General features: G+C 46.7%; 1 protein-coding gene across 1 annotated transcript in view; it reads right to left on the bottom strand.

Moving 5' to 3' along the window:
* AP3B1 (adaptor related protein complex 3 subunit beta 1) overlaps nucleotides 1-21,503 on the bottom strand; it is a 354,978-nt gene extending 333,475 nt beyond the window's left edge. The window contains exon 1 of the mRNA XM_069749950.1: nucleotides 21,239-21,503. Within this exon, the coding sequence (XP_069606051.1) occupies nucleotides 21,239-21,393 (155 nt within the window). The 5' untranslated portion in view covers nucleotides 21,394-21,503. The remainder of the gene's footprint in view (nucleotides 1-21,238) is intronic.
* Nucleotides 21,504-27,437: the final 5,934 nt, after the last annotated feature.

The following is a 27,437-nucleotide window of genomic DNA, read 5'->3' as shown; positions in this document are numbered from 1 at the left end:
AACCTGGAGCCGGCCCTGGCTTCACTGATTGTTTGCGGCCGGGCGTGACCAATCAGCAACAGTCACAGTCCGCCCGTGAATTGGCGCAGAATTTGAACCACACTTCGCTAAGTGGTCGTGGCCGGCCGGCCAAATCCTGTGTATAAATTGCATTATTTTGAAAACTTCATAAATAAACTACATACATATTATAGAATACCCGATGCGTTAGAATCAGGCCACCATCTGGAGTGTATGTGTATAATATGTATGTATGTATATATATATATATATATATATATATATATATATATATATATATATATATATATATACATATACACATATATATATATATATATATATATATATTTATTTATATATTATGTAACGTGGCTAAAGGTTGGATAGTCGACGGGAGGTATGTATCACAGAGAAGGCTTGTCGCTGTGATGTGACCCGGAGTGTCTTCTGTAATGCACATAAAGCAATAAGAAATTGTTTAGGATATTTGGGTCCGGGTTACGGGTAGCTATGAGAGATGGGAGGGTCTGGCTACCCATATACCTTACCCCTGGGTAAGGGGCATGACCGTGCCTATCTATGTTTGTTTCAGGACCTGTGGTGATGTCAGAACCACATGTCTAATCATGTGATGGGTTCCTGGGTGTGGTTACACCTATGTAAAGAGGTGTGTGTAGCACATGGAGTGAGAGTGTGTTTGGGAGTCTGCAAGAGTGGACAGACTTCCATGTGTCCTGGCTGGACACTGCATAGTGGCCTGTGTGTTGGACGGTTCCAAGTGGGGACAGACGTCCTGAACAGCACACAGAGACCATCTTTAGGCTGGAGAGCCTACGTGCTGGACATAGCACAGCCTGTGTGCCTACAGGTCTGAGAGAGAGCGGAGCTCCACTATGGACACTGAGGACTTTTCCGTCTGATGTAAGGGTATGTGCACACGTCCGGATTTTTCGCTTTTTTTGCGGAATTTCGCTATAAAAACGCTATAAATCCGCATAAAAAACGCTCAAATTATGCATCCTATCATTTAGAATGCATTCCGCATTTTTTGTGCAGATGTATGCGTTTTTTTCCGCAAAAAAAACGCAATCCGCAAAAAGAATGACCATGCTCATTCTTTTTGCGGATTTTTTGCGGATTTCATGCATTCAGGAAAAAAAAAACGCAAAAAAATCCGCAAAAAACGCGAGAAATCCACGCGGAAAAAAACGCGATTTTCTGCCAGAAATCTCCGGATTTTGTCAGGAAAAAAACCTGACGTGTGCACATACCCTAAGACTGTTTATCCTTGTTTTGCTAACTTAAATGGTTTATGGAGTGAATAAACCTACATGAAAGCTGAAGGGAATGTGCCTCCTGTTTTCTCCTATGCATCCGAGCGAGTACAATCCCTACAAAATAAATACATTATATATATATATATATACACGGTATATACACACAGTACAGACCAAAAGTTTGGATACACCTTCTGATTTAAAGATTTTTCTGTATTTTCATGACTATGAAAATTGTACATTCACACTGAAGGCATCAAAACTATGAATTAACACATGTGGAATTATATACTTAACAAAAAAGTGTGAAACAACTGAAATTATGTGTTATATTCTAGGTTCTTCAAAGTAGCCACCTTTTGCTTTGATGACTGCTTTGCACACTCTTGGCATTCTCTTGATGAGCTTCAAGAGCTAGTCACCGGGAATGGTCTTCCAACAATCTTGAAGGACCCTAAAAAAGTAAAAGTCGCTCAACCCTAGCCACCACATCAGGGCAATCAGGGTAATGGTAGTTAGGGTTGATGCCAGCTGTGAATTGTCAAAAATCACAGCTAGCATCAAGCCCTGGTGTTAGTAATGGAGAGGTCTGTATCAGACATTTTTTTTTTTATTACTAACTAGAATTGAGCTAATATGCTCGTAATCGGTCGCCGAATCTGAATTTGCCATATTCGTGCTATATTGGTACCCTATTCATACCGAATTTATGTTTGACGATCGATTCCAAACATATTCGGTCATTTAGACTCCCATTGACTCCAATGATGTTCGGCAAATACTGCAAATACAATATTCGCCACCGATCGTAATCAGAACAGGGTACAAGCCAGAGTCGAAGCCAGTGGGGGAGTATATTATCAGAGACGGAAAACAAGGGACGAATTCCAGAGATCAGGTCGAGTCATACACGTGTACAGGCAGTCAGAGGCACAAGGATCACTAAGGTATACAGGTCAGGGGCTCAAGCCAGGAAGCATGAACTATAGCTGACACTGGCTGACATGGCCAAATAACGGCCTTAAAGTTTTCCAGCTATAGAAGTTAGAAACATTTAGGTGGTAAAAATTTATTATTTTCTATTCGCCACGACAGCACCCACTAGAGAGAGAGGGGATCCGCCCCTAGGAACAGGAAACCTACAGAGAGATAAAAGGGGCGGCCCCCCCTCGCTCCTCAGTTGGTTTCCTGTTCCCAAGGAGGGAACCCTCAGAGAGAATCTCTGCAGCTAAGAAGAGGAAAAGCTCGCCTGGAACACAGCCTGTACGTCTCTGTTGAGCGACAGGGGCCCCAGAGCGAGCATCAGAGACGGGGGTTCCTGTTGGTTCCCCCCTCATCTGGATACATCAGCATGCCGGGATTACAACAGTCTCCCTGTTGGGAGACCGTTGGTTTTTGCTCCACCGCCTAAAGAATCCCCGTCAGCACACCAAGTAAGTGTCGCTATAGAAAGCGCTTACCCTCCGGCCACAGTGGGACATGAACGGCCGCGGTAGCAGGAGCTTCTCTTCCTCTGCAGCATAGAAGGAAGACGCGCGAGCGCACATGCAGGCGCTGTATGGTCGGCGTACCCGGATGTAAAGAGCAACTTCCGGGTATGCGGGGTCAGCTGAGCATGCTGGCGTGGACGCTTGGCGCTCAACAGCGGTGGAGAGGACCAATAAAGTTGGTCAGGTAAAAAAAAAAAAAAAAAAAGGGGAGGAAACATGGGGGCGTGTATCCCTTGTAAGAACGGCTCTATATAAGGCTGGAGACACATGGCACTGTGCGCACCATGTCGTCTCAGGAAGATATTGAGCGCCCACTGGAGGTTGTAATCCTGCCTAGTGGTGATGCTAATAAGAAAATCAGCGGACACTCAAAAATGAGTGATTCCACGGATAAATCAGGGAAAAAATCGTCCCGTTCCAAACCCCAGGCCGACCAGACAACTCTGCAGCCGGTATATGTTTTGTTTTCCGGATAAGTGTATATATAGCTTCATATCTCTTACAGTAGTCTCCTCTGCTTGTGTCTTTTTTATAGGCTAAGCGGACGTCAAAATCTAAACATAAGCAGTGTAAGATATGTAATGAGCCCCTACCTGACTCATATATTAAGGAGCTATGTCAACATTGCATTGATAACACTTTACAGCAGGAGAGTTCGGTCAGGATGAATGACATACGTCTCATGATCCGGGAAGAGCTTCAGTCCTTGAGGGGTAGTCCGGCGGTTAATATGGAAAGGAGAAGTAGAAGGACTCTTTCACCTATAGCCGACACATCAGCAGAAAGTGGAGAGGTGGACTCAGACATCTCTCAGAGATTGGATTCCTCGGAGGAGGAAGATTATGTCTGTTTTCCTACAGACAATGTAAATAATTTGGTTAAAGCTGTAAGAGGAACAATGGGGGTGTCAGAGTCTAAAGATCCCCAGACACCACAGGACATCATGTTCGCAGGTTTATCGCAGCGAAAGGGCCAAGTATTCCCTGTGAATCAGGCCATTAAAGACCTTGTTAAAAAAGAATGGGCTAAAGGACAGAAGGGCTTTGTACCGGTATCATGTAAGAGGCGGTACCCCTTTGATGATGAGGACTTGGCAGTTTGGTCTAAAATTCCTAAAGTGGATGCGGCTGTAGCATCAACTTCTCGCCGATCCTCCTTACCCGTAGAGGATGCGGGCTCCTTGCCTGACCCCATGGATAGAAAATCAGACGCTCTGCTTAAGAGGTCATGGGAAGCTTGTGTCACGGCATTTAAACCGGCGATCTCAGCCACGTCCACTAGTAGATCTATGCTGGTCTGGCTGGAGCAGTTGGACCAAAATATTAAGAGTGGTGTATCTAGGGAGAAACTACGTGCCTCTATTCCTTTGATTAAGGGGGCGGCAGCCTTCATTTCTGATGCCTCTATAGACTCTCTCCGCCTAGCAGCCAGAACAGCCAGCCTCACTAATACGGCACGGCGCGCTTTATGGTTAAAGAATTGGAAAGGGGATGCCCAGTCCAGGGCTAAATTGTGTACTATACCCTGCCAGGGTGAGTACCTCTTTGGAACGGTCTTAGACGAAATTCTCACTAAGGCAGGTGAAAGGAAGAAGGGGTTCCCTAATCCCTTTATTCCTTCTTACAGAAGGGCGTTCAAGAAGCCACCATTCGGAAAGAAGGGAGGCTTCAGGGACCGATGGAATAACAAGGATTTCAAACAAAGAGGAAATTTGTTCAATAAGCGCCCCTTCAAGCCAGCAGATAAATTCCGCTGATTATATTTCACCGGTGGGAGGAAGACTAAAACAATTTAGTAAGCAGTGGAAAGACATAACGGTTAATCCATGGGCCATTGATTTAATATCTTCAGGCCTCACATTAGACTTTATTAGAAGGCCTCCGGACTCCTTCCTCCTTACCACCTTAAGATCCAGGCCTCAACAAGAGGCACTTGAAACCGAAGTTAAATCCCTCTTACTCAAACAAGTGCTGGTAGAGGTTCCATCTTCCCAGATAGGGAGGGGATTTTACTCTCCCTTATTTCTGATTAGTAAGCCGGATGGCTCTTTCAGAACTATAATTAACTTGAGAAAACTGAACTCCTTTATAAGACCCAAAACATTTAAAATGGAATCCATACGTTCGGCCATAAAAAATCTATTTCCGAACTGTTACATGGTAGTATTGGATCTAAAAGATGCTTATTACCATATTCCTATACACCATTTACATCAGCAATTTCTTCGAGTAGCAGTTTGTATAGAAGGGCAAATTCGTCATCTACAATACCGGGCAATGCCCTTCGGTTTATCTATGGCCCCAAGGGTTTTTACAAAATTGCTACTGGAAGTAATGTCCTTTTTACGGATAAAAGATACCTTGGTCATTCCGTATTTGGATGACCTATTGATTGTAGGTAAGAACTCCCTACAGTGTGAGCAGAGGTTACAGGAGGTAGTGTCATCGTTACAAAACCTGGGCTGGCTGGTTAATTGGGAAAAATCTAGACTCCAGCCAGTAACGTGTCAGAAATTCCTTGGGCTCCTTCTAGATTCAGTTGACCAGATTTGCAAGCTTCCTGAGGATAAGAAAACTTCCATATTCGATAAAGTGTCCTTAGCGATCAGAAAGCGTAGTATGTCATTGAGAAATGTCATGTCACTATTAGGTTCTCTAACATCGTGCATTCCTGCGGTCCAGTGGGCGCAGTTCCATACTAGGCATCTACAAAAATTTGTATTGGATGAGGACATTAAAAATAGAGGATGTCTGGATAAAACAGTTTTCCTAACGTCAGAAGTAGTACACTCCCTTATGTGGTGGTTGAATCGGAAAAATCTTTCGAGAGGGGTTCTATGGGTAATCACCCCTTCTAGTATAGTGACCACAGACGCTAGTCCTGAAGGCTGGGGGGCACATTTTCAGGATCAATGGGTCCAGGGTATTTGGTCCAGTTCAGAACTTAATAATTCCTCAAATGTCAAAGAGTTGAGGGCTATATACTACTCCCTACTTCACTTTCTTCCTCAGCTCAGCGGCTCACACACAAGAGTATTCTCCGACAACACCACTGCGGTGGCGTATCTGAACCATCAAGGAGGTACAAGGTCGGACAAACTCAGAAAAGTGGCTTCAGACATCATGGAGTTGGCCGAAGGTCATCTGCTATCCTTGTCAGCAGTGCACATCAGGGGCATAGACAATTTTCATGCCGATTTCCTCAGCCGTCACACTCTTCATCAGGGAGAATGGATGCTGAACAGGAAGATTTTCAGATTAATAACAGCTCGATGGGGTGTTCCTCAAATAGACTTGTTCGCCACAAGAGCCAACCGTCAGGTCAGGAGGTTTGCCTCTCTATGCAGGGAGGACAAGCCGGACATACTCGATGCCCTCCAAGTACCATGGACATTCGACCTGGCCTATGCTTTCCCCCCATGGAATCTATTACCTATAGTAATAAGAAAAATAAGGGAGGAAGGCGCAAGAGTTCTGTTAATAGCCCCATTCTGGCCCAAAAGGCCATGGTTCTCATGGCTGAGGGCGATGTCAGTGTCAGACCCGTGGATTCTACCTCAGTCCAAGGACTTGCTCTCTCAGGGACCATTCCTCCATCCTCAGGCAAAGGGCATGAACCCGACTGCCTGGAGTTTGAGAGGCAGTTACTAAGTATAAGGGGGTTTTCTAGTGGGTTAATTAACACTCTTATGAAGAGTAGAAAACCTTCAACTACTAGAATTTATGTTAGAATTTGGAGAAAATTTCTTCAATTCCATACTGCACAACTTTCATCTGAAGTTCCTATATTTCCAGTGTTGGAATTTCTACAAAGGGGTTTGGAATTAGGACTCTCCGTAAGCACTCTGAAGGTCCAGGTTTCAGCTTTAGGAGCTCTTTTTAATTATGATGTTGCGGGTAATAGGTGGATATCCCGATTCATATCTGCCTGTGAGCGTTCAAGACCAATTAGCATACCGCAGGTACCTCAGTGGGATTTATCCATAGTCCTGGAAGCATTGACACAGCCACCGTTTGAGCCTCTCCATACAGCCTCACTAAAAAATATTTCTTTGAAAACGGTATTGTTAGTGGCATTAGTTTCTGCTAGAAGAGTGAGTGATCTCCAGGCATTATCTATAGATCCTCCCTTTTTATCTGTAACATCAGATAGGATAATTTTGAAAACAGACCCTTGTTATCTTCCTAAAGTAGCCACTACTTTTCATAGAACCCAGGAGATCTTGTTACCTACCTTTTATGAGAACCACTCAACTCCAGAAGAAGAAAGACTTCATACCCTAGATGTTAAAAGGACTGTCCTGACCTATTTAGAGAGAACTAGGGACTGGAGGAAGAGTAGGGCTCTCTTTGTGTCTTTCCAGGGTAAAACCAAAGGTACCAGAGTGACAAAGAACACATTATCTCGCTGGATCAGAGAGGCCATAATCCTGGCGTATAAAGCTGGAGGGAAAGATCCTCCGATGCATGTGGGAGCGCACTCTACAAGAGCCTTGTCGACTTCCTGGGCAGAAAGGGCGAATGTGCCAATAGACCTTATATGTAAGGCTGCAACTTGGTCTTCACCTAATACCTTCTATAAACATTATAGATTAGATCTATCCTCTGCTTCTGATCTGACTTTTGGGGTATCGGTCCTTGACTCAGTAAACCCACCCAGTCTATAGTCTCTGAAATTCTCTCTAGTGGGTGCTGTCGTGGCGAATAGAAAATACCGGATTACGTACCGGTAATGCTCTTTTATAGAGCCCACGACAGCACCCGTTCACATCCCTCCCTTTTCTGTATATAGTCGCACGTGGTGCTTGTTTGGTGAGGTGTAAATATTAGAAGAAAGTAGCATAAGGTTGTAAATATGTATATATATATGGATATACCTGAACCTGTTAACTGAAACTTGGCGGCGGTTCCTCCTATTCTCTGTAAAACAACTGAGGAGCGAGGGGGGGCCGCCCCTTTTATCTCTCTGTAGGTTTCCTGTTCCTAGGGGCGGATCCCCTCTCTCTCTAGTGGGTGCTGTCGTGGGCTCTATAAAAGAGCATTACCGGTACGTAATCCGGTATTTTTCATTCTCATCATGTCACTTTGCATCAATTCCTGAAAAACACCTGAAGGGTTTATAAACTACCTGAAAGCAATTTTCAATAAGTTGAGGGGTGCCGTTTTTCAAATAGTATCACTTTTGGGGGGGATTCCAAAAGTTACTTCAAAACTTAATTGGTTCCTAAAAAAATAAGTTTTGTAAATTTACTTGAAAAAAAAAAAAAAAAATGACAGCTACATTTTTAACCCCTTCACAACACGTACGGCGCATGTTATGTCCCTCCCTTTGAAGTGGGCATGACAAAAACGCATGCGGATTTCTGGCAGAAATGTCCGGTTTTTGTCAGAAAAATTTCTGCAAGAAATCCTGACGTGTGCACATACCCTTAAGATACCCTTAAGGTATGTGCACACGTCAGGATTTCTGCCAGAAATCCGCATGCGTTTTTACTGCATTTTTTATGCGTTTTTGGTGCGTTTTTTCCCAAATGCATAAAATTGCGGGAAAAACACAGAAAATCCGCAAAAATAATGAACATGCTCATTTTTTTACCGCGATGCGTTTTTTTTGCGGAAAAAACGCATTTATGTGCACAAAACATGCAGAATGCATTCTAAAATGATAGAATGCATAATGTATGCGTTTTTAATGAGATTTTATAGCGTTTTTAGCGTGAAAAAATGCGAAAAAAAACGCAAAAAAACCAGAAGGAAGTAGTCTAGGTGCGGAACAATGACTATGTCCCGGGAACGGAGGAAGGACATGACCTCTGACATTAATTTTGTAAATATTCTTGCCGCTATCGATAGACCAAATGGAAGGGCAGCATACTGGTAGTGTTTGAGTTGCCCTTGGACAAACACTGCTACCCTCAGAAATTTTTGATAGCCCCGATGAATTGGGACATGGTAGTAAGCGTCTTAAGTCTATAGCTGCCATGAAGCAGTCCGGGAACAGCATCTTTATCGCTGAACTTACCGACTCCATTTTGAAGGAGTAATTTATTATTGATCGATTGAGTTTTCTTAAGTTGACAATAGTCCTTAGTGAGCCATCTGGTTTTCGTATCAAAAAGAGGGGAATAAAATCCTTCTCCCTTTTCTTCCCTTGGAACTTCTACTAGGACCTTTTTTAGAACTAGCCCCAATACCTCGGTTTCCAGAGCTAGCTGTTCCTCTGGAAGTTTTCTGCGTGGTGTCAACACAAAAGTCTGTCGAGGTGGATGAATAAATTTTATTTTTAAGTCCGTCGCTGACAACATTTAACGCCCAATGACTGGGGGAAATACTTAACCAGGCGTGAAGAAAGAAAGAGAGCCTTCCCCCTACTTCTGGCGTGGCGTCATTGGGAGGGCTTTTTTGTGGATGTGGAGGGGCCCTTAAACATGTACCCAGATCCTTTTCTATCTCTATAGTCCCAGTACCTTCTATCTCCCGGAAGGCGACCTCTATTGAATCTTCCTCTGCGAAAATAAGGCCTTCTGATATCCACTGGAAAGCAAGGAAAACCTTTTTTCTTGTCGCCTGCTTTTTCTAAAATGTCCTCCAGCTTCTGACCAAAGAGGAATTTGCTGTCGCACGGAATGGAACAGAGTCTATTTTTTTAGGGTAAGTCCCCTGGGCACCCCTTTAACCACAAGGCACGTCTTTCCGCGTTAGACAATCCCGCTGCCCTAGCTGCTAGTCTAACAGAGTCTGCTGAGGAATCTGCTATAAAGGCCGCCGCTCCTTGTGCCATTGCCATATTGGCTAGGACCTCTTCTCTCGGCACTCTAGATTTCAGCTGATCCTCTATTTGTTGCAGCCAGACAATAAGGGAGCGGGCAACATGTTCCAGCTATTGCCTGTTTTAGACCTCCTTGCGGCTGCCTCCTAGGTATGTTTTAAAAAAGCATCCGCTTTTTTATCTAAAGGGTCTCTTAGGACGCATGAATCTTCTAAGGGTAGGGATGACCTTTTAGATGACCTAGCCACCGCACCATCAATTTTAGGGGCTTTATCCCATACTTCTGAATCCTTTTCCTCAAAAGGATATCGTCTCTTAGAAGCTGAGGGAAGACTACCAGACTTTTCAGGCTTCTTCCACTCCTTGTCTATAAGGGTTTTAACTTTAGTATTTACTGGGAAGGTACGCTTCCTCTTCTCCTCCAAACATAACGTCCTCTACCGATCTGGACTCTTTCTCATCCTTAAGGCCCATTGTAGCCCCAACTGATTTTACCAGTTATCTGTATTCTCAGTTAGGAAGCATAGTCGGCCCCCAACATCGCTATCTGAAAGGGAGCCAGAGAACACAGAAGAGGATGAACATGGAGACAGAGGTCCTTCTTGATATTCCTCGACAGACTGAGGGGTATCAGAATCCAAAACAGTCTCTAGGATCTTGCTCCTTCTCTTTCTAAGAACTGATTTTAAAGACCCTTTAACCTCTGCCCTAATCATGGCCCTGAGGCTAGCGGCAAAGTCAGGGGATTCAGCCTGAATAGTTTTTTGGATGCAGTCCACACAGAGGCTTTTCTGCCATTGGACTGCTAGCGGGGCTTTGCAGAGGGCACATTCTTTGTTCTTGGACTTGGCACTAGCCTTCCTCGGCGCCTGACAAGCAAGCAGAGAAATGTAGCCCATTAACACCATGTGACATTCACAAAGATCACTCACCACCCGCTGACACTCAAGGGTACCGGATTTTGAGGCCGATCTGGAGTACGGATAACGTCCCTCCTAGAAGCTGAGGAGTCCTGCGACTTCCGATCCGGACGACTGCCACTTCTCCTCTTAGTATGCTGGTGAGCAGACATAGCACCTGGTAAGATCTCTTGCTGCTGCTGCGGCGATGATCGATGTGATTGCTGCTCCATACAATCCTCCATAGCGGAGCTCTGTAGATGTGAGTACTTTTCCTGTGGACTCACCCCCTTTTGAAGGGTGATCCACTCTGCTCACCGCCTCATCCGGTACAAAAAACTGCTCCTCCCCCACCTCTGCACCCACCAGGAGACCGCCAGAAGGTCCCTGTGACTCAGCAGCGTCTGTCTATGGGCGCCACCATCTTGGATCCGGCATGCAGCAGTGACGTCACACGGGCACGCCCATTCCCAGCGTGCCCTGCGCGCAACACCTGCCGCGCACCCGGAAGCTAGGCCAGGGCCGAAGGCAGCAGCAGAGGGGGCAGAGAGCGGCGTGGCAGGTGCGCAAAGGCCCCAGGACCTGCGAACGGCGCTTCCACAACCTGAAGGCCGGCATACAGGCATCCTGCCTGTTCTTCCAGTGCCGGGACAAGAGTGGGTGAGTCTTTCAAAAACCGCCGTGATTCCAGAACTAGGGCTCCCATCAGGACAGAAAACCCAACTGAAGCGAGGGAGAGGTACCGCCCTTTTATTTCAGTAGGTTTCCTGTCCTTACTGGGCGGATCCCCTCTCTCAGGTGTGCTGTCATGGGAGACGGGAAAAAAGAAGCTGCGTGTGCATGAGATTTCGGAAACCTCATTGCTTTTGCTGGTACTGTAAACCACAGTGGGCGCTCCAGAGAGTGGATCCCGGCAGACCAGTAAGTGATGGAGCAGTCATACATCTCATCACTTACCCCATTTATCTACTGCATTGTAAATGAAGCACACTGTGTGGAACGCGTCGGGGTGGCAGGACACTTGGAGTCCCCTTAAGCCGGGGTCACACTGGCGACTTAAACGGACGAGTGAAATGCGATTTAAAAAAAAAAAAAAATTTGCATTGCACTCGGACCAATGTTAATCTATGGGGCAGCTCCCAGCAGCCGATATTTGTCAGCCGTTTTCCTCGGTCCAAGACAATCGCAGCATGCTGAGATTGTCACGGACACTTGGCCGACTCTCGGCTCACTCGCACCCATATAAGCCTATGATATCCGAGTGATGTGCGTTAAATGCTGACCCCGGCAATGGAGGAGATGGAGAAATTAGTTTCTCCGCCCCTCCGCAGCTGTGCTCCAATCTGCTCTGTGCGAGAGGCTTGGAGCACAGACGCATGACCCTCGGCTCCGCTCGCAGCAGAGCAGGAGCCGAGGGTCATTTATTAGCATATAGCATCCAATGCAATACGCTAGTGTGACGCCGGCCTTATACTTTCGGTGGGTACCATGCATTAGACCAGGGGTGGGCAATTAATTTTGCCGTGGGGCCGCATGAGAAAGTGGGATGGTTTTAGAGGGCCGAATTAATATAATTACCGTATTTTTCGGACTATAAGACGCACCGGACCATAAGGCGCACTCCAAATTTGGGGTGAAAATTGCAGAAAAAAATATTTTTTTTATAAGATGGGGGTCCGTCTTGTCCGAATTTACAGTATCTTACGGTAAGATTCTTACCTGAGGGCTGGCGGTGGCAGAGCAGGGTCACAGGAGGCATGGTGTCGGCAGAGGTGGGGTGATGCAGTGTGGCGTGCACCTGAGCAGGGTCCCTTCCTGCTTAGGCGGGCGACGCCACGGCCTGGTGTCCATGGGGGGTTGCAGCAGTGGTGGTGCGGCGGCGGCAGAGGTGCGGTATGGCGTGCGCAGGGTCCCTTCCACCGGTGAGGTGACGCAGCGGCCAGGAATGCAATGTGAGCAGCAGAGCTGGGTTGAATATCGGTGGCGGCGGCCATCTTCCCGAGGCCGCGCGTGCGTGAAAATGGCCGCGGGAGGCCGCGCGTGCGCAGATGGAGATCACGGCGGCCATTTTCCTCAAGCCGAGATCTAAATCTGCAAACTCGGCTTCAGGAAAATGGCCGCCTGCTCCTCCTCAGAAGCGGCTGGTCGAGCGGTGCCGAGGGCGGCTGTCAGAAGTGACAGCTAGCTGGCGGGCCGCTTAAAATCATCAGGCGGGCCGGATGCGGCCCGCGGGCCGCATCTTGCCCAGGTGTGCATTAGACCATGCTGTAACATTGTTTAAATTATATTTTGAGTGCTTTTCTCTGCTGCGTGCTTATTATCTTGTACCTTATTATTACTACTGGTATCATTCGCCTTTGACTATCGCACCTTCTTTTTATTCATATGTAATTCATTTACTTACCCATCATTTCTTCATGCATGCCCATCTACATTGTGCAGACCCTGGGGATCTCTAACTATCCTGCCCATTTCTCCTTTTATCTGGTTCTTAGCCTAGTATGGATTCCTTGAACTGTATTTTTATTTATTTTTCAATCCATGTGTTCCTTTTTGCATTTATATATGGTGTTAGTCATGCTTCTCATGTTAGCGTCCCTATGATATGCCTACATGGGACCATATTGATATTATTGTGCATTTTGTACAGCAGTAGTAACCATCCTGTGCCTGTAGGGACATGCTGGGGATTCTAGTACCATGTGGATAGTCACAAGGGAATAATACTACATGGTAATGATTAGTGATGAGCGAATATACTCGTTACTTGAGATTTCCCGAGCACGCTCGGGTGACCAAATATTTTTTAGTGCTCGGAGATTTAGTTTTTCTTGCCGCAGCTGGATGATTTACATCCGATAGCCAGCATAAGTACATGTGGGGATTCCCTAGCAACCAGGCAACCCCCACATGTACTTATGCTGGCTAACAGATGTAAATCATTCAACTGCGGCAAGAAAAACTAAATCTCCAGGCACTAAAAAATACTCGGAGGACCCCCGAGCGTGCCCGGGAAATCTCGAGTAACGAGTATATTCGCTCATCACTGGTAATGATGCATGGCGTACCGTCGGGTGGCTGAACCCTGTAATTTTTGCTAGTAGACGTCACAAAGGCTCGTATTCATTGAGCTCACATTGGCATAAAGTAATATACCCGTATACATACCCAGCCCCACAGTCACCAGTATCAGAGCCAAGTATGTGACCAATTCTCACCATTTGAACTCAAGAAAAGTTGCCGCTAATTTCAGACTATAATTTACTTACCATATGAAAGCTGCCCCAGGTCATGTGACTATCCATAGTGGCGGCACACAGGCAACAGTGGTCTGGGACACGGGGCAGATTTTCAGACAGCTTGTCTGAGCAATTATATTAATTATATTACTTGATGCCCATTAACAACTTTTTAATCCTCTTAGAAAGGAACTTTATGCATTAGAATTTTATTTGAATGATTGCAGGTAGTTTTTTTTCCCCAAAAACATCTGTAGCAGCCCACTGGTGTGAATGGGCACCGAGTAATACATGAACACTTATCGCTAAGTTTCCCTGATGCCATATGCAGACGTCTGCATGTGGACCACGATGCACGGAGCGGAGTTTAGTGAAGAGACCCATGGCTGGCCTGGGAGCCATGGTCGGTGCTCGGCCGTGACACATAGATGTCCGAATGTGCCATTACAGACTACACTGATCCCTGAAGCCGCAGGCGGGGAGGGGGCACTTAGTCATTGGCTTATTGTCAGAAATTGCCAGGAGAGCAGAAGCCCTTTAGGCTATGTTCCCACGTTGCATTTTTTTCGTATTTTTGCAGCGTTTTTCCGCTGTGGAAACGCTGCAAAGATGCTTACAAAACGCATCCCATTATTTTTAACGGCATTCCGCATTGTTGTGCCCATGCTGCGATTTTTTCCACAGCGGAAACACATCGTGGAAAAAAAACGCAGCATATTCATTAATGTTGCGGAATTGCGGAGATTTTGCCGCTATAGAATGGTATTGGGAAGCCTAAAGAAAAACGCAACAAATAAGTGATAAAAACGCAAAAAAAAAAAAAAGCAAAAAAAAAAAAAGTTAGAAAAACGCAAGCGGATTTCCTGGCAAGGGAGTCCGGTTTTGATGAGGAAAATTCTGCAAAGATTCTGCAACGTGGGCACATAGCCTTACGCTATCTGGTAGAATTGTGTAGCAGCAGACTGGCTGTATGGGTGGAAAAAAAATAAATAAATAAATTAAAAAAAACAAATCGGTATGTGCAGGAAAAGCATTCACCATACACGATAAGGAAAGCCGCAACGGAAAGGGTCCTCAGAGCCAGTGTCAGTGTAGTACATGTATATATAGGGCACGGCAAAAGGAAAAACATATATACGGTACCTTACGGAAAACTTTTTTCCGGATACCGGGGTCAGAGATTAATGTTGGGAGACACGTCAGACATGTAGATGTGTTAACAGCCCAACACTAATACACATACCAAGGCAGAGTACAAAAGACCACCATAGAATAAAAGATAGAACATTTTATTATCAATAATAATACAACAGACAATATCGGATATACAGAAAAGGAGGAAATCAAGGAGACAAACTGGTCCAGCAAAAGAGATTAGGTCACATATTCCCGAGGGTGAGCAGAATCAAGAACAAACAATCGCAGTGTGCATAATAAACACTCAATGCATCATACCCATTTAAGTTCTCCGAAGGGGTTAATCCTGCTTACCCATAATCAAAGGCAGTGACCATGTATCTCCCTGCTGGCCCCCTTTACGTTCCGGATTCTGCGCACCCTCGGGAATATGTGACCTAATCTCTTTTGCTGGACCAGTTTGTCTCCTTGATTTCCTCCTTTTCTGTATATCCGATATTGTCTGTTGTATTATTATTGATAATAACATTTTCCATCTTTTATTCTCTGGTGGTCTTTTGTACTCTGCATTGCTATGTGTATTTATATCTTTTATAATATTCCACTGATTCATTTTTCCTGGTCATGGTGGATTCAATTAGGGAGTGAGGTGTTTTCCTCTCTTGGCCGTAGTGTGATCTATTGCTTACTATTGACTAATGTCCGGGAGAAGCGGAAACTTTCCTTCGGGGCTCGCTCACACTGAGGTATAACATGGCCGAGTGTGATGTTTTATCAGATAACACTCGGCCCAGTGTTATACTATGGGGCAGTCAGATCTGCGGTGATTTTCTCATGCCGATTCGGCATGCTGCGAGTACAGCACGCACCCATGCAAGTCTATGAAACACTGGACTGCACTTGGATGTCATGCGAGTACAGTCTGACATTTGCAGACAGAGACAATGGAGAAGATGGAGGAATTGAGTTTTCCATCTTCTCCACACCTGTGCTGTGATTCTCTCATGCAGGAAAACCAGATCACATTCAGATCAACCTCTGACAAAGTTTGAGCGGAGAGTTATTAGCATAATTGGCCCCGATTCTTTCGCATGAGAGAACGTACGCTCGTGTGACCCCGGCCTCTATAGATCCACGTGCCGGTCTGGTGACTAAGCCCGGAGCCAGCACAGATCTCACTGCAATCATTATCTCTAAACAGGACAATGTTTCCTTTACTGGCTAGTTAAGAAGGATATATTTGGCCATAAAAAAATTAAAAAACACACATACAAATAGGTCCAAAAATCTACTATACGGGGACACTGTGAGAGTATCAGTAGTATAAAAGAAAACTGGAGCAGATGCCCAAGGCAAACAATCAGCTTCCATCTCATGTACAGGGAGAACGAACGAGGGAATCTGACTGGCAACTTTTGCTTTGGACTCATTGTGATACAATTCCTCTTGGTGTTAAAAATAAAAACTCTTCTACATGTTAGTATACATACACAGTGGGGAAAATAAGTATTTGATTCACTGACGATTTTGCAAGTTTCCCCCCCCCCCTACAAATAATGGAGAGGTCTGTAGTTTTTATCATAGGTACACTGCACCTATGAGATACAGAATGTAAAAATAAAAGCCAGAAAGTTACATTGTATGATTCTCACATAATTCATTTGCATTTTATTGCTTGAAAAAAGTATTTGATCCAATAAAAAAAAAACAGAACTTAATATTTGGTACAAAAACCTTTGCAATTACAGAGGTCAGATGTTTCCTGTAGTTCTTGACCAGGTCTGCACACACTGCAGCATGGATTTTGGCCCCCTCCTCCATACAGACCTTCTTCCAGATCCTTCAGGTTTCGGAGCCGTCACTGAGCAACATTGAGCTTCAGCTCCTCCAAAGATCTTGTATCGGCCTCAGGTCTGGAGACTGGCTAGGCCAAGTGGGAAAACTTGCAAAATCAGTAGTGTATCAAATACTTAATTTCCCCCTCTGTACATTAGGGCTTTTTTCTATTCACCTTTGTCCAACGTGTGTTGGCCCCTTCATGGTTTTTTTATACGAGTCTTTAGACTTGATCACCACATATCTTTTAGATTTTTTTCCAGCATATCTGGGCTAAAATCCTTTTTTTAAAAAAAAGAAAGCTTCCTCATTTTTTATGGGAAATCAAGTTTGCTGGTGACAGGAATCACTTTTCTGTTCCTGAAGAGGTCTTCAAAACTGTCTTGATGGGGAATAAAATAAAAACAACAAAAAAAGTCACTTGATCCTGTCGGAATCTGCTCTAAACTAGGCAATGTCCAAAGAGAAGGCTGCAAAAAAGGTTTCGGGAAGGGAGGGGGGGAAACTATTCCAAAATCCTTCAGGAAACATTTCAGAAAAATTAGACCCCCACCCAAAAATGGAGTGTTTAAGTGGTTTGAGCTAGAAAATCTCATTGGATTTGTCTGCCTCAAAAGACCTGTGTGAACAAAGCCTTATGTGTTCAGATATGTAGCTACTAACAAGAGGAAAGTAGACGGAACAGACGACCTGATTTTGCCTTCTTTCCCCATTAGATAAGACAGGGAAAAGAGCATGCCACTGGTGCATGTGATAGGGAGCATTATACGCCTATTAGTTGCCCCTGATACAAGACGGCCGCGTACCAGTGTCCTGGCGTCATTCTGTCTGGCAGAACGCAATGAAATACACTCAGTACTAAGTAACGAGAGCAAATGGCAGACAAATATCAGGAAGGTCATCCATGCTGAACTGGAAACCTTCCTTGTAGGCCCGATTCACACATCCGTACTGTCCACTCCCGAGACAAACAGACCAATTCTTTTGTTCAGACTTTGATCAGTGTATTCTGAGTGTCACCAGTTTTTCTGGGATTGTGATTCGAGCTTAAAGCTTGGAGACCCCGCTATGCTCACCCTGCTCAGGTCCAGCGCTGCATTGGTGACGTCACAAGGACCATGGTATCCAATCACTGGACTCGGTGGCTTGTGCTGCCAACATCGCCATCGCAGATGGATCCAGTGATTGGCTGCAGCAAGTCAGCAAACAGCGGAGCCAATGTGGAGAGGCCGCACTGGACTTGGGTGGAGAGTATGACAGTACTTGTTATTTTCTACATTTGTAAGGCTATGATAAAAAATAAAAATTAATCCTGGACAACACCTTTAAAAAGGAAAAACTTTGATTTCCTCCAGCTGGATCCACTTCCGTGGCAAAAAAAACTGCATGAAAAAGGGCTAGCTTTCATAGAAGCACCGTCATGGCAGGCATGGGGGATCTCCGGCTGTTATGACAACCCACTGGTGCTGACGGTCAGCGATTGACAGCAGCATTTAACAACCATGGGAAGAGCTATGCTGCACCAGGCAGGTGATGGCTGAATATCAATCATAGCCATCATCTGCCAGCAAAAATGCAGCCTCAGTTCCTGAGCCCGCATCAAAGTCAGGAAGCAGACATGACGTACAAGTAAGTCATGTGTCAGTAAGGGGTTAAAATTGTAATGAATAGGAGAAGCTTTGCGTTTTATTCTTTTTAAGTCACGTGGGAAAACCACTGATGGTAAAAACAGGCACATGGATCAAACACTGATGAAAATTGGGCAGTTTTTTATCCCCAAATGCATGTATGGAAAAAAACAGAAGTCTGAATGAGGCCTAAGGTGCTCACAAAAGCAAAAAAAAGAAAAAAAAAAAGTTTTCAAGCAGAAACTGCGTTAGTAAACTCTGTATCTGGGAGGTTTTGGAGCAGTTTTTCTTTTCGTGGTGCAGTTTTGCAGAGTTTTTTTTTCCTGGTGTTCTTTGTATCTTTGCAGCCTTTAGATTTGGCAGTGCCCGGTTTGGAGACGTTTACTGGAAGGTCCACATGCATTTTTTTTCCACCAGATATTTTTTAAAAATCTCTTCCAAGAAATAGAAAAAAAAAGTGAACTCATATGAACAGCAATGTGGATTTCCCATAGAAGTTAAAGGGAACCTGTCACCTGAATTTGGCGGGACCAGTTTTGGGTCATATGGGCGGAGTTTTCAGGTGTTTGATTCACCCTTTCCTTACCCGCTGGCTGCATGCTGGCCGCAATATTGGATTGAAGTTCATTCTCTGTCCTCCGTAGTACACGCCTGCACAATGCAAGATTACCTTTCGCAGGCGTGTACTACGGAGGACAGAGAATGAACTTCAATCCAATATTTCGGCCAGCATGCAGCCAGCGGGTAAGGAAAGGGTGAATCAAACACCTGAAAACTCCGCCCATATGACCCAAAACTGGTCCCGCCAAATTCAGGTGACAGGTTCCCTTTAATGGAAAACATATTTTTAAGATTTTAGAACAGATACTCTACAAAAAGCAAAAAAAAAAAAAAAATCTTTGTATACAGAACCTTGATTTAGACGTCTGTATACGACAGTCCAAGGCCGGACCAGACTGTCCGTGGGTCTGCAGAACCTGACATAAGAGCCGCTCCGGTGACCGGTCCGCGCAGCACTGCGGTATACGGACGTCTGAGTTCAGTCTCCAGGTAATGGCGGCTGGGACATGTCCATTAGATATCAGGGTCTCTGCCCCATCACATGACCGCTGACCACTTCAACTAAGGACATCACTGACAAAGTGCCGCTGACCCTGAAAGTCAACTCGTGGAAAACTAGTCCGACCGTCGTCAAGGAGGGGAAAGTAGGAAGCCACTGGCTAAGGCTACTTTCACACTAGCGTTTTTTTTAAATCCGTCACAATGCGTCGTTTTGCAGAAAAAACGCATCCTGCAAAAGTGCTTGCAGGATGCGTTTTTTCCCCATACACTTCTATTGACGACGCATTTGCGACGGATTTGCACACTTCGCATCCGTCTTGCGACGAATGCGTCGTGCTTTCGCGGACCGTCGGGAGAAAAAAACCCTACATGTAACGCTTTTTTCTCCCGACGGACCGCTTTTTCCGACCGCGCATGCGCGGCCGGAACTCCACCCCCACCTCCCCGCACCTTACAATGGGGCAGCGGATGCACCGGAAAAATGCATCCGCTGCACCCATTGTGCAATGCAGCAAACGCTAGCGTCGGAATCTCTCCCCGACGCATTGCGACGGGGAGATTCCGACGCTAGTGTGAAAGAAGCCTAAGTGGTGGCCATGTTACACACGTCACTGACATCCAGAGGAGCTGACCACCCCAGGGGCGGCCCAATCCACCGCCGACCACCCCAGGGGCGGCCCAATCCACCGCCGACCACCCCAGGGGCGGCCCAATCCACCGCCGACCACCCCAGGGGCGGCCCAATCCACCGCCGACCACCCCAGGGGCGGCCCAATCCACCGCCGACCACCCCAGGGGCGGCCCCATCCACCGCCGACCACCCCAGGGGCGGCCCCATCCACCGCCGACCACCCCAGGGGCGGCCCCATCCACCGCCGACCACCCCAGGGGCGGCCCCATCCACCGCCGACCACCCCAGGGGCGGCACCATCCACCGCCGACCACCCCAGGGGCGGCACCATCCACCGCCGACCACCCCAGGGGCGGCACGATCCACCGCCGACCACCCCAGGGGCGGCACGATCCACCGCCGACCACCCCAGGGGCGGCACGATCCACCGCCGACCACCCCAGGGGCGGCACGATCCACCGCCGACCACCCCAGGGGCGGCACGATCCACCGCCGACCACCCCAGGGGCGGCACGATCCACCGCCGACCACCCCAGGGGCGGCACGATCCACCGCCGACCACCCCAGGGGCGGCACGATCCACCGCCGACCACCCCAGGGGCGGCACGATCCACCGCCGACCACCCCAGGGGCGGCACGATCCACCGCCGACCACCCCAGGGGCGGCACGATCCACCGCCGACCACCCCAGGGGCGGCACGATCCACCGCCGACCACCCCAGGGGCGGCACGATCCACCGCCGACCACCCCAGGGGCGGCACGATCCACCGCCGACCACCCCAGGGGCGGCACGATCCACCGCCGACCACCCCAGGGGCGGCACGATCCACCGCCGACCACCCCAGGGGCGGCACGATCCACCGCCGACCACCCCAGGGGCGGCACGATCCACCGCCGACCACCCCAGGGGCGGCACGATCCACCGCCGACCACCCCAGGGGCGGCACGATCCACCGCCGACCACCCCAGGGGCGGCACGATCCACCGCCGACCACCCCAGGGGCGGCACGATCCACCGCCGACCACCCCAGGGGCGGCACGATCCACCGCCGACCACGCGCTGGGAACGTATCACTATCACATCCAGTGCTGAATTATCGGCAGAACTTGTTGGGATCACTCAGCCGCACTGGTGACAGGGCCCTGCTGCCAGGCAACCAGGTGTAGGACTACAAGTGTCAGCATGTGGCTGCGCAGTCAGACGACCCACAGCTGCTGCGCTTCTCCCCCCGCCAGCTCCTCCAGGACGGATCCCGGTAGTTCTTACTTTTTGTCGGTGCTGAACAGCCCGAAGCCTGCCGGTGTAGAGCTGCCGCCCGCTGTGGCCTCCTGTGCCAGCTCTGCCCCCTCACCGCCGCCTCCGGTGCTGTAGTCATTGTTGTAGGTGAGGCTGGTGCTGGAGTTGGACACGGCTCCGCTCATGCTGAATGAGACAAGTCCGGGAGCAGCGGAAAACGGGAACGTATGTTGGCACTACGGAAGCCGGGGAAGAGACAGCCGCTGTCACGTGACAGGAGGGTGACACGGCGCTGCTGAAGGCACAAATTCCTGGTTTACGAAGAATACGGATGCCCAGCCAATCAGGAAGCCGCCTTCTGTGATGGGCGTGGCTTAAGTTAAGCCGCTATCACGTGCTTTATGCCAAGTTGTAAACTTCTGAAGCGCCGGAGCCGCTGTGCCCGACAGCGCTCCCTGCTGGTCACCGAGTGCACGGCCTTTCAACCCTGTTCACACATTCTGTAATTGGTGCGGATTTTATTGATCGATTTCTAATAGGGTATGTGTCCACTTTCAGGATTGCATCAGGATTTGGTCAGGATTTTTCATCAGTTTTTGTAAGCCAAAACCAGGAGTGGAACAATTAGCGGAAAAGTATAATAGAAACAAGTCACCACTTCTGTATTTATCATCCACTCCTGATTTTGGCTTACAAATACTGATGAAAAATCCTGACCAAATCCTGATGCAATCCTGAACGTGGACACATCCCGGCTATGTACACTCAGTTTTTTTTCAGCAGTTATTGTAGCAGAAAACTGACCAGAAAGGCTGTGTGCCCATGAGGAAGAGCAGCGTATTTCCGCTGCGTCCAAAATGCTGTGTTCGTTGAACCATGCAGATTTACCGCATCTAATGAATGGCTATGGGGGAGGCTAGAGTCTTCTCTGCAGACAATTCACATGCTGCGGCTCATAAACCCGCACCGTAGGTGAGCTGCATCCAAAACGCTGCTATTCCTGATCGTGGGCGAGTAGCCTAAGGCCGGCTTCACACTTGCGAGTTTTACGGACGTAAGAGTGCAGAAACTACGTCCGTAAAACTCGCAAAACATACGGCACAATTATTCTCTATGCCCCTGCTCCTATCTGCCGTATTAAACTGATCAGTATTATACGGCTTTCTACGGCCGTAGAAAATCGCAGCATGCTGCGTTTGTCACCGTATTGCGTAAATAAAACGCCAATGAAAGTCTATGGAAGCCCCAAAAATACGGATTACACACGGACCTGCAGTGTGACTTGTGAGGAATACGCAGCGGTGTTAGAGAGAGAAGCCGGCAATTCAGTGCGGTGTACAGTAAAATCACACTGACAGCTTACAGTAGAATAGGTAGAATAAATGTGTACACATAGAATAGGTATATATATATATATATGGCAGTGAGACACATATATGTATATATATTATTACTTCATACAGCGCTAGACAGCTTTAAAGCCGGTATTTCAATTACCGGCTTTTGCTATCTCCTTCCTAAACCCAACATGATATGAGACTTGGTTTACATACAGTAAACCATCTCATATCCCCATTTTTTTTGCATATTCCACACTACTATTGTCAGTAGTGTGTATATGCAAAATTTGACCGTTCTAGCTAGTAAATTAAGGGGTTAAATGGCGGAAAAAATTGGCGTGGGCTCCTGCACAATTTTCTCCGCCAGAGTAGTAAAGCCAGTGACTGAGGGCAGATATTAATAGCCTGGAGAGGGTCCACGGTTATTGCCCCCCCCCCCCCCCGGCTAAAAACACCTGCCCCCAGCCACCCCAGAAAAGGCACATCTGGAAGATGCGCCCATTCTGGCACTTGGCCACTCTCTTCCCATTCCCGTGTAGCGGTTGCTATTGTAAGGTGACATTAAGCCAGATTAATAATGGAGAGGCGTCAACTATGACACCTATCCATTATTAATCCAATAGTAGTAAAGGGTTAAAAAAATACACAAGCACATTATTAAAAATTATTTTAATGAAATAAAAACAAAGGTTGTTTTAATATTTTATTGAATGCCAAATCCAATCACTGAAGACCCTCGTTCTGTAACAAAAAAAGCATAATAAACCAACAATATCCTTACCTTCCGCAGATCTGTAACGTCCAACGATGTAAATCCATCTGAAGGGGTTAAAATATTTTGCAGCCATGAGCTTTGCTAATGCAACGTTGTTCGTGGCTGCAAAACCCCGGAGAATGTAGGTAAAGTAGGTCAATGACCTATATTTATCTGCATTTGCGGTGAGGCGCCCTCTGCTGGCTGTTCCTAGATCGTGGGAACTTTCCTAGAAAGCTCCCTGGCTCGAGTTCATATGAGGACAACCAGCAGAAGGCGCCTTCTTATGATCTCGAGCCAGGGAGCTTTCTATGAAAGTTCCCATGATCTAGGAACAGCCAGCAGAGGGCGCCTCACCGCAAATGCAGGTAAATATAGGTCAATGACCTACTTTGCCTACATTCTCCGGGATTTTGCAGGCCGGAGTAGCGCTGCATTAGCAAAGCTCATGGCTGCAAAATATTTTAACCCCTTCAGATGGATTTACATCGTTGGACTTTACAGATCTGCGGAAGGTAAGGATATTGTTGGTTTATTATGTTTTTTTTGGTACAGAACGAGGGTCTTCAGTGATTGGATTGGGCGTTCAATAAAATATTAAAACAACCTTTGTTTTTATTTCATTAAAATAATTTTTAATAATGTGCTTGTGTATTTTTTTTAACACTTTACTACTATTGGATTAATAATGGATAGGTGTCATAATTGACGCCTCTCCATTATTAATCTGGCTTAATGTCACCTTACAATAGCAAGGTGGCATTAACCCTTCATTACCCCATATCCCACCGCTACACGGGAATGGGAAGAGAGTGGCCAAGTGCCAGAATAGGCGCATCTTACAGATGTGCCTTTTCTGGGGTGGCTGGGGGCAGATGTTTTTAGCCGGGGGGGGGCCAATAACCATGGACCTTCTCCAGGCTATTAATATCTGCCCTCAGTCACTGGCTTTACTACTCTGGCGGAGAAAATTGTGCGGGAGCCCACGCCAATTTTTTCCGCCATTTAACCCCTTAATTTACTAGCTAGAACGGCCAAATTTTGCATAGACACACTACTGACATTAGTAGTGTGGAATATGCAAACAAAAGGTGATATGAGATGGTTTACTGTATGTAAACCAGGTCTCAAATCATGTCGGGTTTAGGAAGGAGAAAGCAAAAGCCGGTAATTCAATTACCGGCTTTAAAGCTGTCTAGCGCTGTATGAAGTAATAATATATATACATATATGTGTCTACTGACATATATATATATATATATATATATATATATAGACAGTATATATGTTTGTTTGTTTTTTTAACACATGGATCCCTTGTATGTCCGTATGTCGGTTTTGCAAGCCTGCGATAAAAACACGCAGTACGGATGCCATACGGATTACATACGGAGGATGCCATGCGCAAAAAACAGTGACACACCCTGCCTACGGAGGAGCTACGGACCAATATTTTCGGGACTTTTCAGCGTATTACGGCCGTAATATACGGACCGTATTTTCATACGCTGAGTGTGAAGCCAGCCTAAGGCATGGGCGGACATACCGATGCGGCTGCAGCGGGGGCCGAGACTCCGGGGGGGGTGCCTGCAGGACGGCTAAGGGTACCTTCACACTTGCGTTGGTACGGGGCCATCACAAACTGTAGGCCCGTTGTACCGACGGACAGTGTGTTAAATGTAGCACAACGTGGGCAGCGGGTGCAGTTTTACAACGCATCCGCTGCCCATTGCGATGAGCGGGGAGGAGGGGGCAGAGTTTCGGCCGCACATGCGCGGTCGAAAATGGCGGACACGACGCACAAAAAAAAGTTACATTGAAGTTGGTCACACAGGGTTAATACCAGCGTTAATGGAGTGCGTTACACCGAGGTCCGTTAGCGCTGCCATTAACCCTGTGTGAGCGCTGACTGGAGGGGAGTATGGAGCGGGCACTGACTGCGGGGAGGAAGGAGCGGCCATGTTGCCGCTGGACTGTGCCCATCACTGATTGGTCGTGGCAATGGTCATGGGTGTTTTGCCACAACCACTCAGCGGCTTGGATTTCCATGACAGACAGAGGCCGCGACCAATGAATATGCGTGACAGAAAGACAGACGGAATTGACCCTTAGACAATTATATAGTAGACTAGATGGTGGCCCGATTCTAACGCATCGGGTATTCTAGAATATGAATGTCCACATAGTATATTGCCCAGCCACGTAGTATATTGCCCAATGACGTAGTATATTGGCCAGTCACGTAGTATATTGCCCAGTGACGTAGTATATTGCCCAGCCACGTAGTATATTGCCCAGCCACGTAGTATATTGGCCAGTCACGTAGTATATTGCCCAGTGACGTAGTATATTGCCCAGCCACGTAGTATATTGCCCAGCCACGTAGTATATTGGCCAGTCACGTAGTATATTGCCCAGTGACGTAGTATATTGCCCAGCCACGTAGTATATTGCCCAGTGACGTAGTATATTGGACAGTCACGTAGTATATTGCCCAGTGACGTAGTATATTGCCCAGCCACGTAGTATATTGCCCAGTCACGTAGTATATTGGCCAGTCACGTAGTATATTGCCCAGTGACGTAGTATATTGCCCAGCCACGTAGTATATTGCCCAGTGACGTAGTATATTGCCCAGCCACGTAGTATATTGCCCAGTCACGTAGTATATTGCCCAGCCACGTAGTATATTGCCCAGAGACGTAGTATATTGCCCAGCCACGTAGTATATTGCCCAGTGACGTAGTATATTGCCCAGCCACGTAGTATATTGCCCAGCCACGTAGTATATTGCCCAGCCACGTAGTATATTGCCCTGCCACGTAGTATATTGCCCAGCCACGTAGTATATTGCCCAGCCACGTAGTATATTGCCCAGCCACGTAGTATATTGCCCTGCCACGTAGTATATTGCCCAGCCACGTACTATATTGCCCAGCCACGTAGTATATTGCCCAGCCACGTAGTATATTGCCCAGCCACGTAGTATATTGCCCAGTGACGTAGTATATTGCCCAGCCACGTAGTATATTGCCCAGTGACGTAGTATATTGCCCAGTGACGTATGAGTAAAACACTACAAAATAGAACCCAGAATAATAAGGACCTAGATTCTAAAATATTAAGGACAAATACGTATAAAATAAGCCTTTTTTGTTATAGCATATTTGGCAATAGGCACCAACAATGTGCCTGTATTTTGGAGTTTAAAAAACATATATATACAGTGGGGCAAAAAAGTATTTAGTCAGTCAGCAATAGTGCAAGTTCCACCACTTAAAAAGATGAGAGGCGTCTGTAATTTACATCATAGGTAGACCTCAACTATGGGAGACAAACTGAGAAAAAAAAATCCAGAAAATCACATTGTCTGTTTTTTTTAACATTTTATTTGCATATTATGGTGGAAAATAAGTATTTGGTCAGAAACAAAATTTAATCTCAATACTTTGTAATATATCCTTTGTTGGCAATGACAGAGGTCAAACGTTTTCTGTAAGTCTTCACAAGGTTGCCACACACTGTTGTTGGTATGTTGGCCCATTCCTCCATGCAGATCTCCTCTAGAGCAGTGATGTTTTTGGCTTTTTGCTTGGCAACACGGACTTTCAACTCCCTCCAAAGGTTTTCTATAGGGTTGAGATCTGGAGACTGGCTAGGCCACTCCAGGACCTTGAAATGTTTCTTACGAAGCCACTCCTTCGTTGCCCTGTCGGTGTGCTTTGGATCATTGTCATGTTGAAAGACCCAGCCACGTTTCATCTTCAATGCCCTTGCTGATGGAAGGAGGTTTGCACTCAAAATCTCACGATACATGGCCCCATTCATTCTTTCATGTACCCGGATCAGTCGTCCTGGCCCCTTTGCAGAGAAACAGCCCCAAAGCATGATGTTTCCACCATCATGCTTTACAGTAGGTATGGTGTTTGATGGATGCAACTCAGTATTCTTTTTCCTCCAAACACGACAAGTTGTGTTTCTACCAAACAGTTCCAGTTTGGTTTCATCAGACCATAGGACATTCTCCCAAAACTCCTCTGGATCATCCAAATTCTCTCTAGCAAACTTCAGACGGGCCCGGACATGCACTGGCTTAAGCAGTGGGACACGTCTGGCACTGCAGGATCTGAGTCCA

This window comes from Ranitomeya imitator, chromosome 1 (assembly GCF_032444005.1).
Source record: "Ranitomeya imitator isolate aRanImi1 chromosome 1, aRanImi1.pri, whole genome shotgun sequence".
In the NCBI taxonomy this organism is placed as follows: Eukaryota; Metazoa; Chordata; class Amphibia; order Anura; family Dendrobatidae; genus Ranitomeya; species Ranitomeya imitator.
The sequence above is the reverse complement of the archived record's forward strand: the minus strand, read 5'-3'. Positions and strand labels throughout refer to the sequence as shown.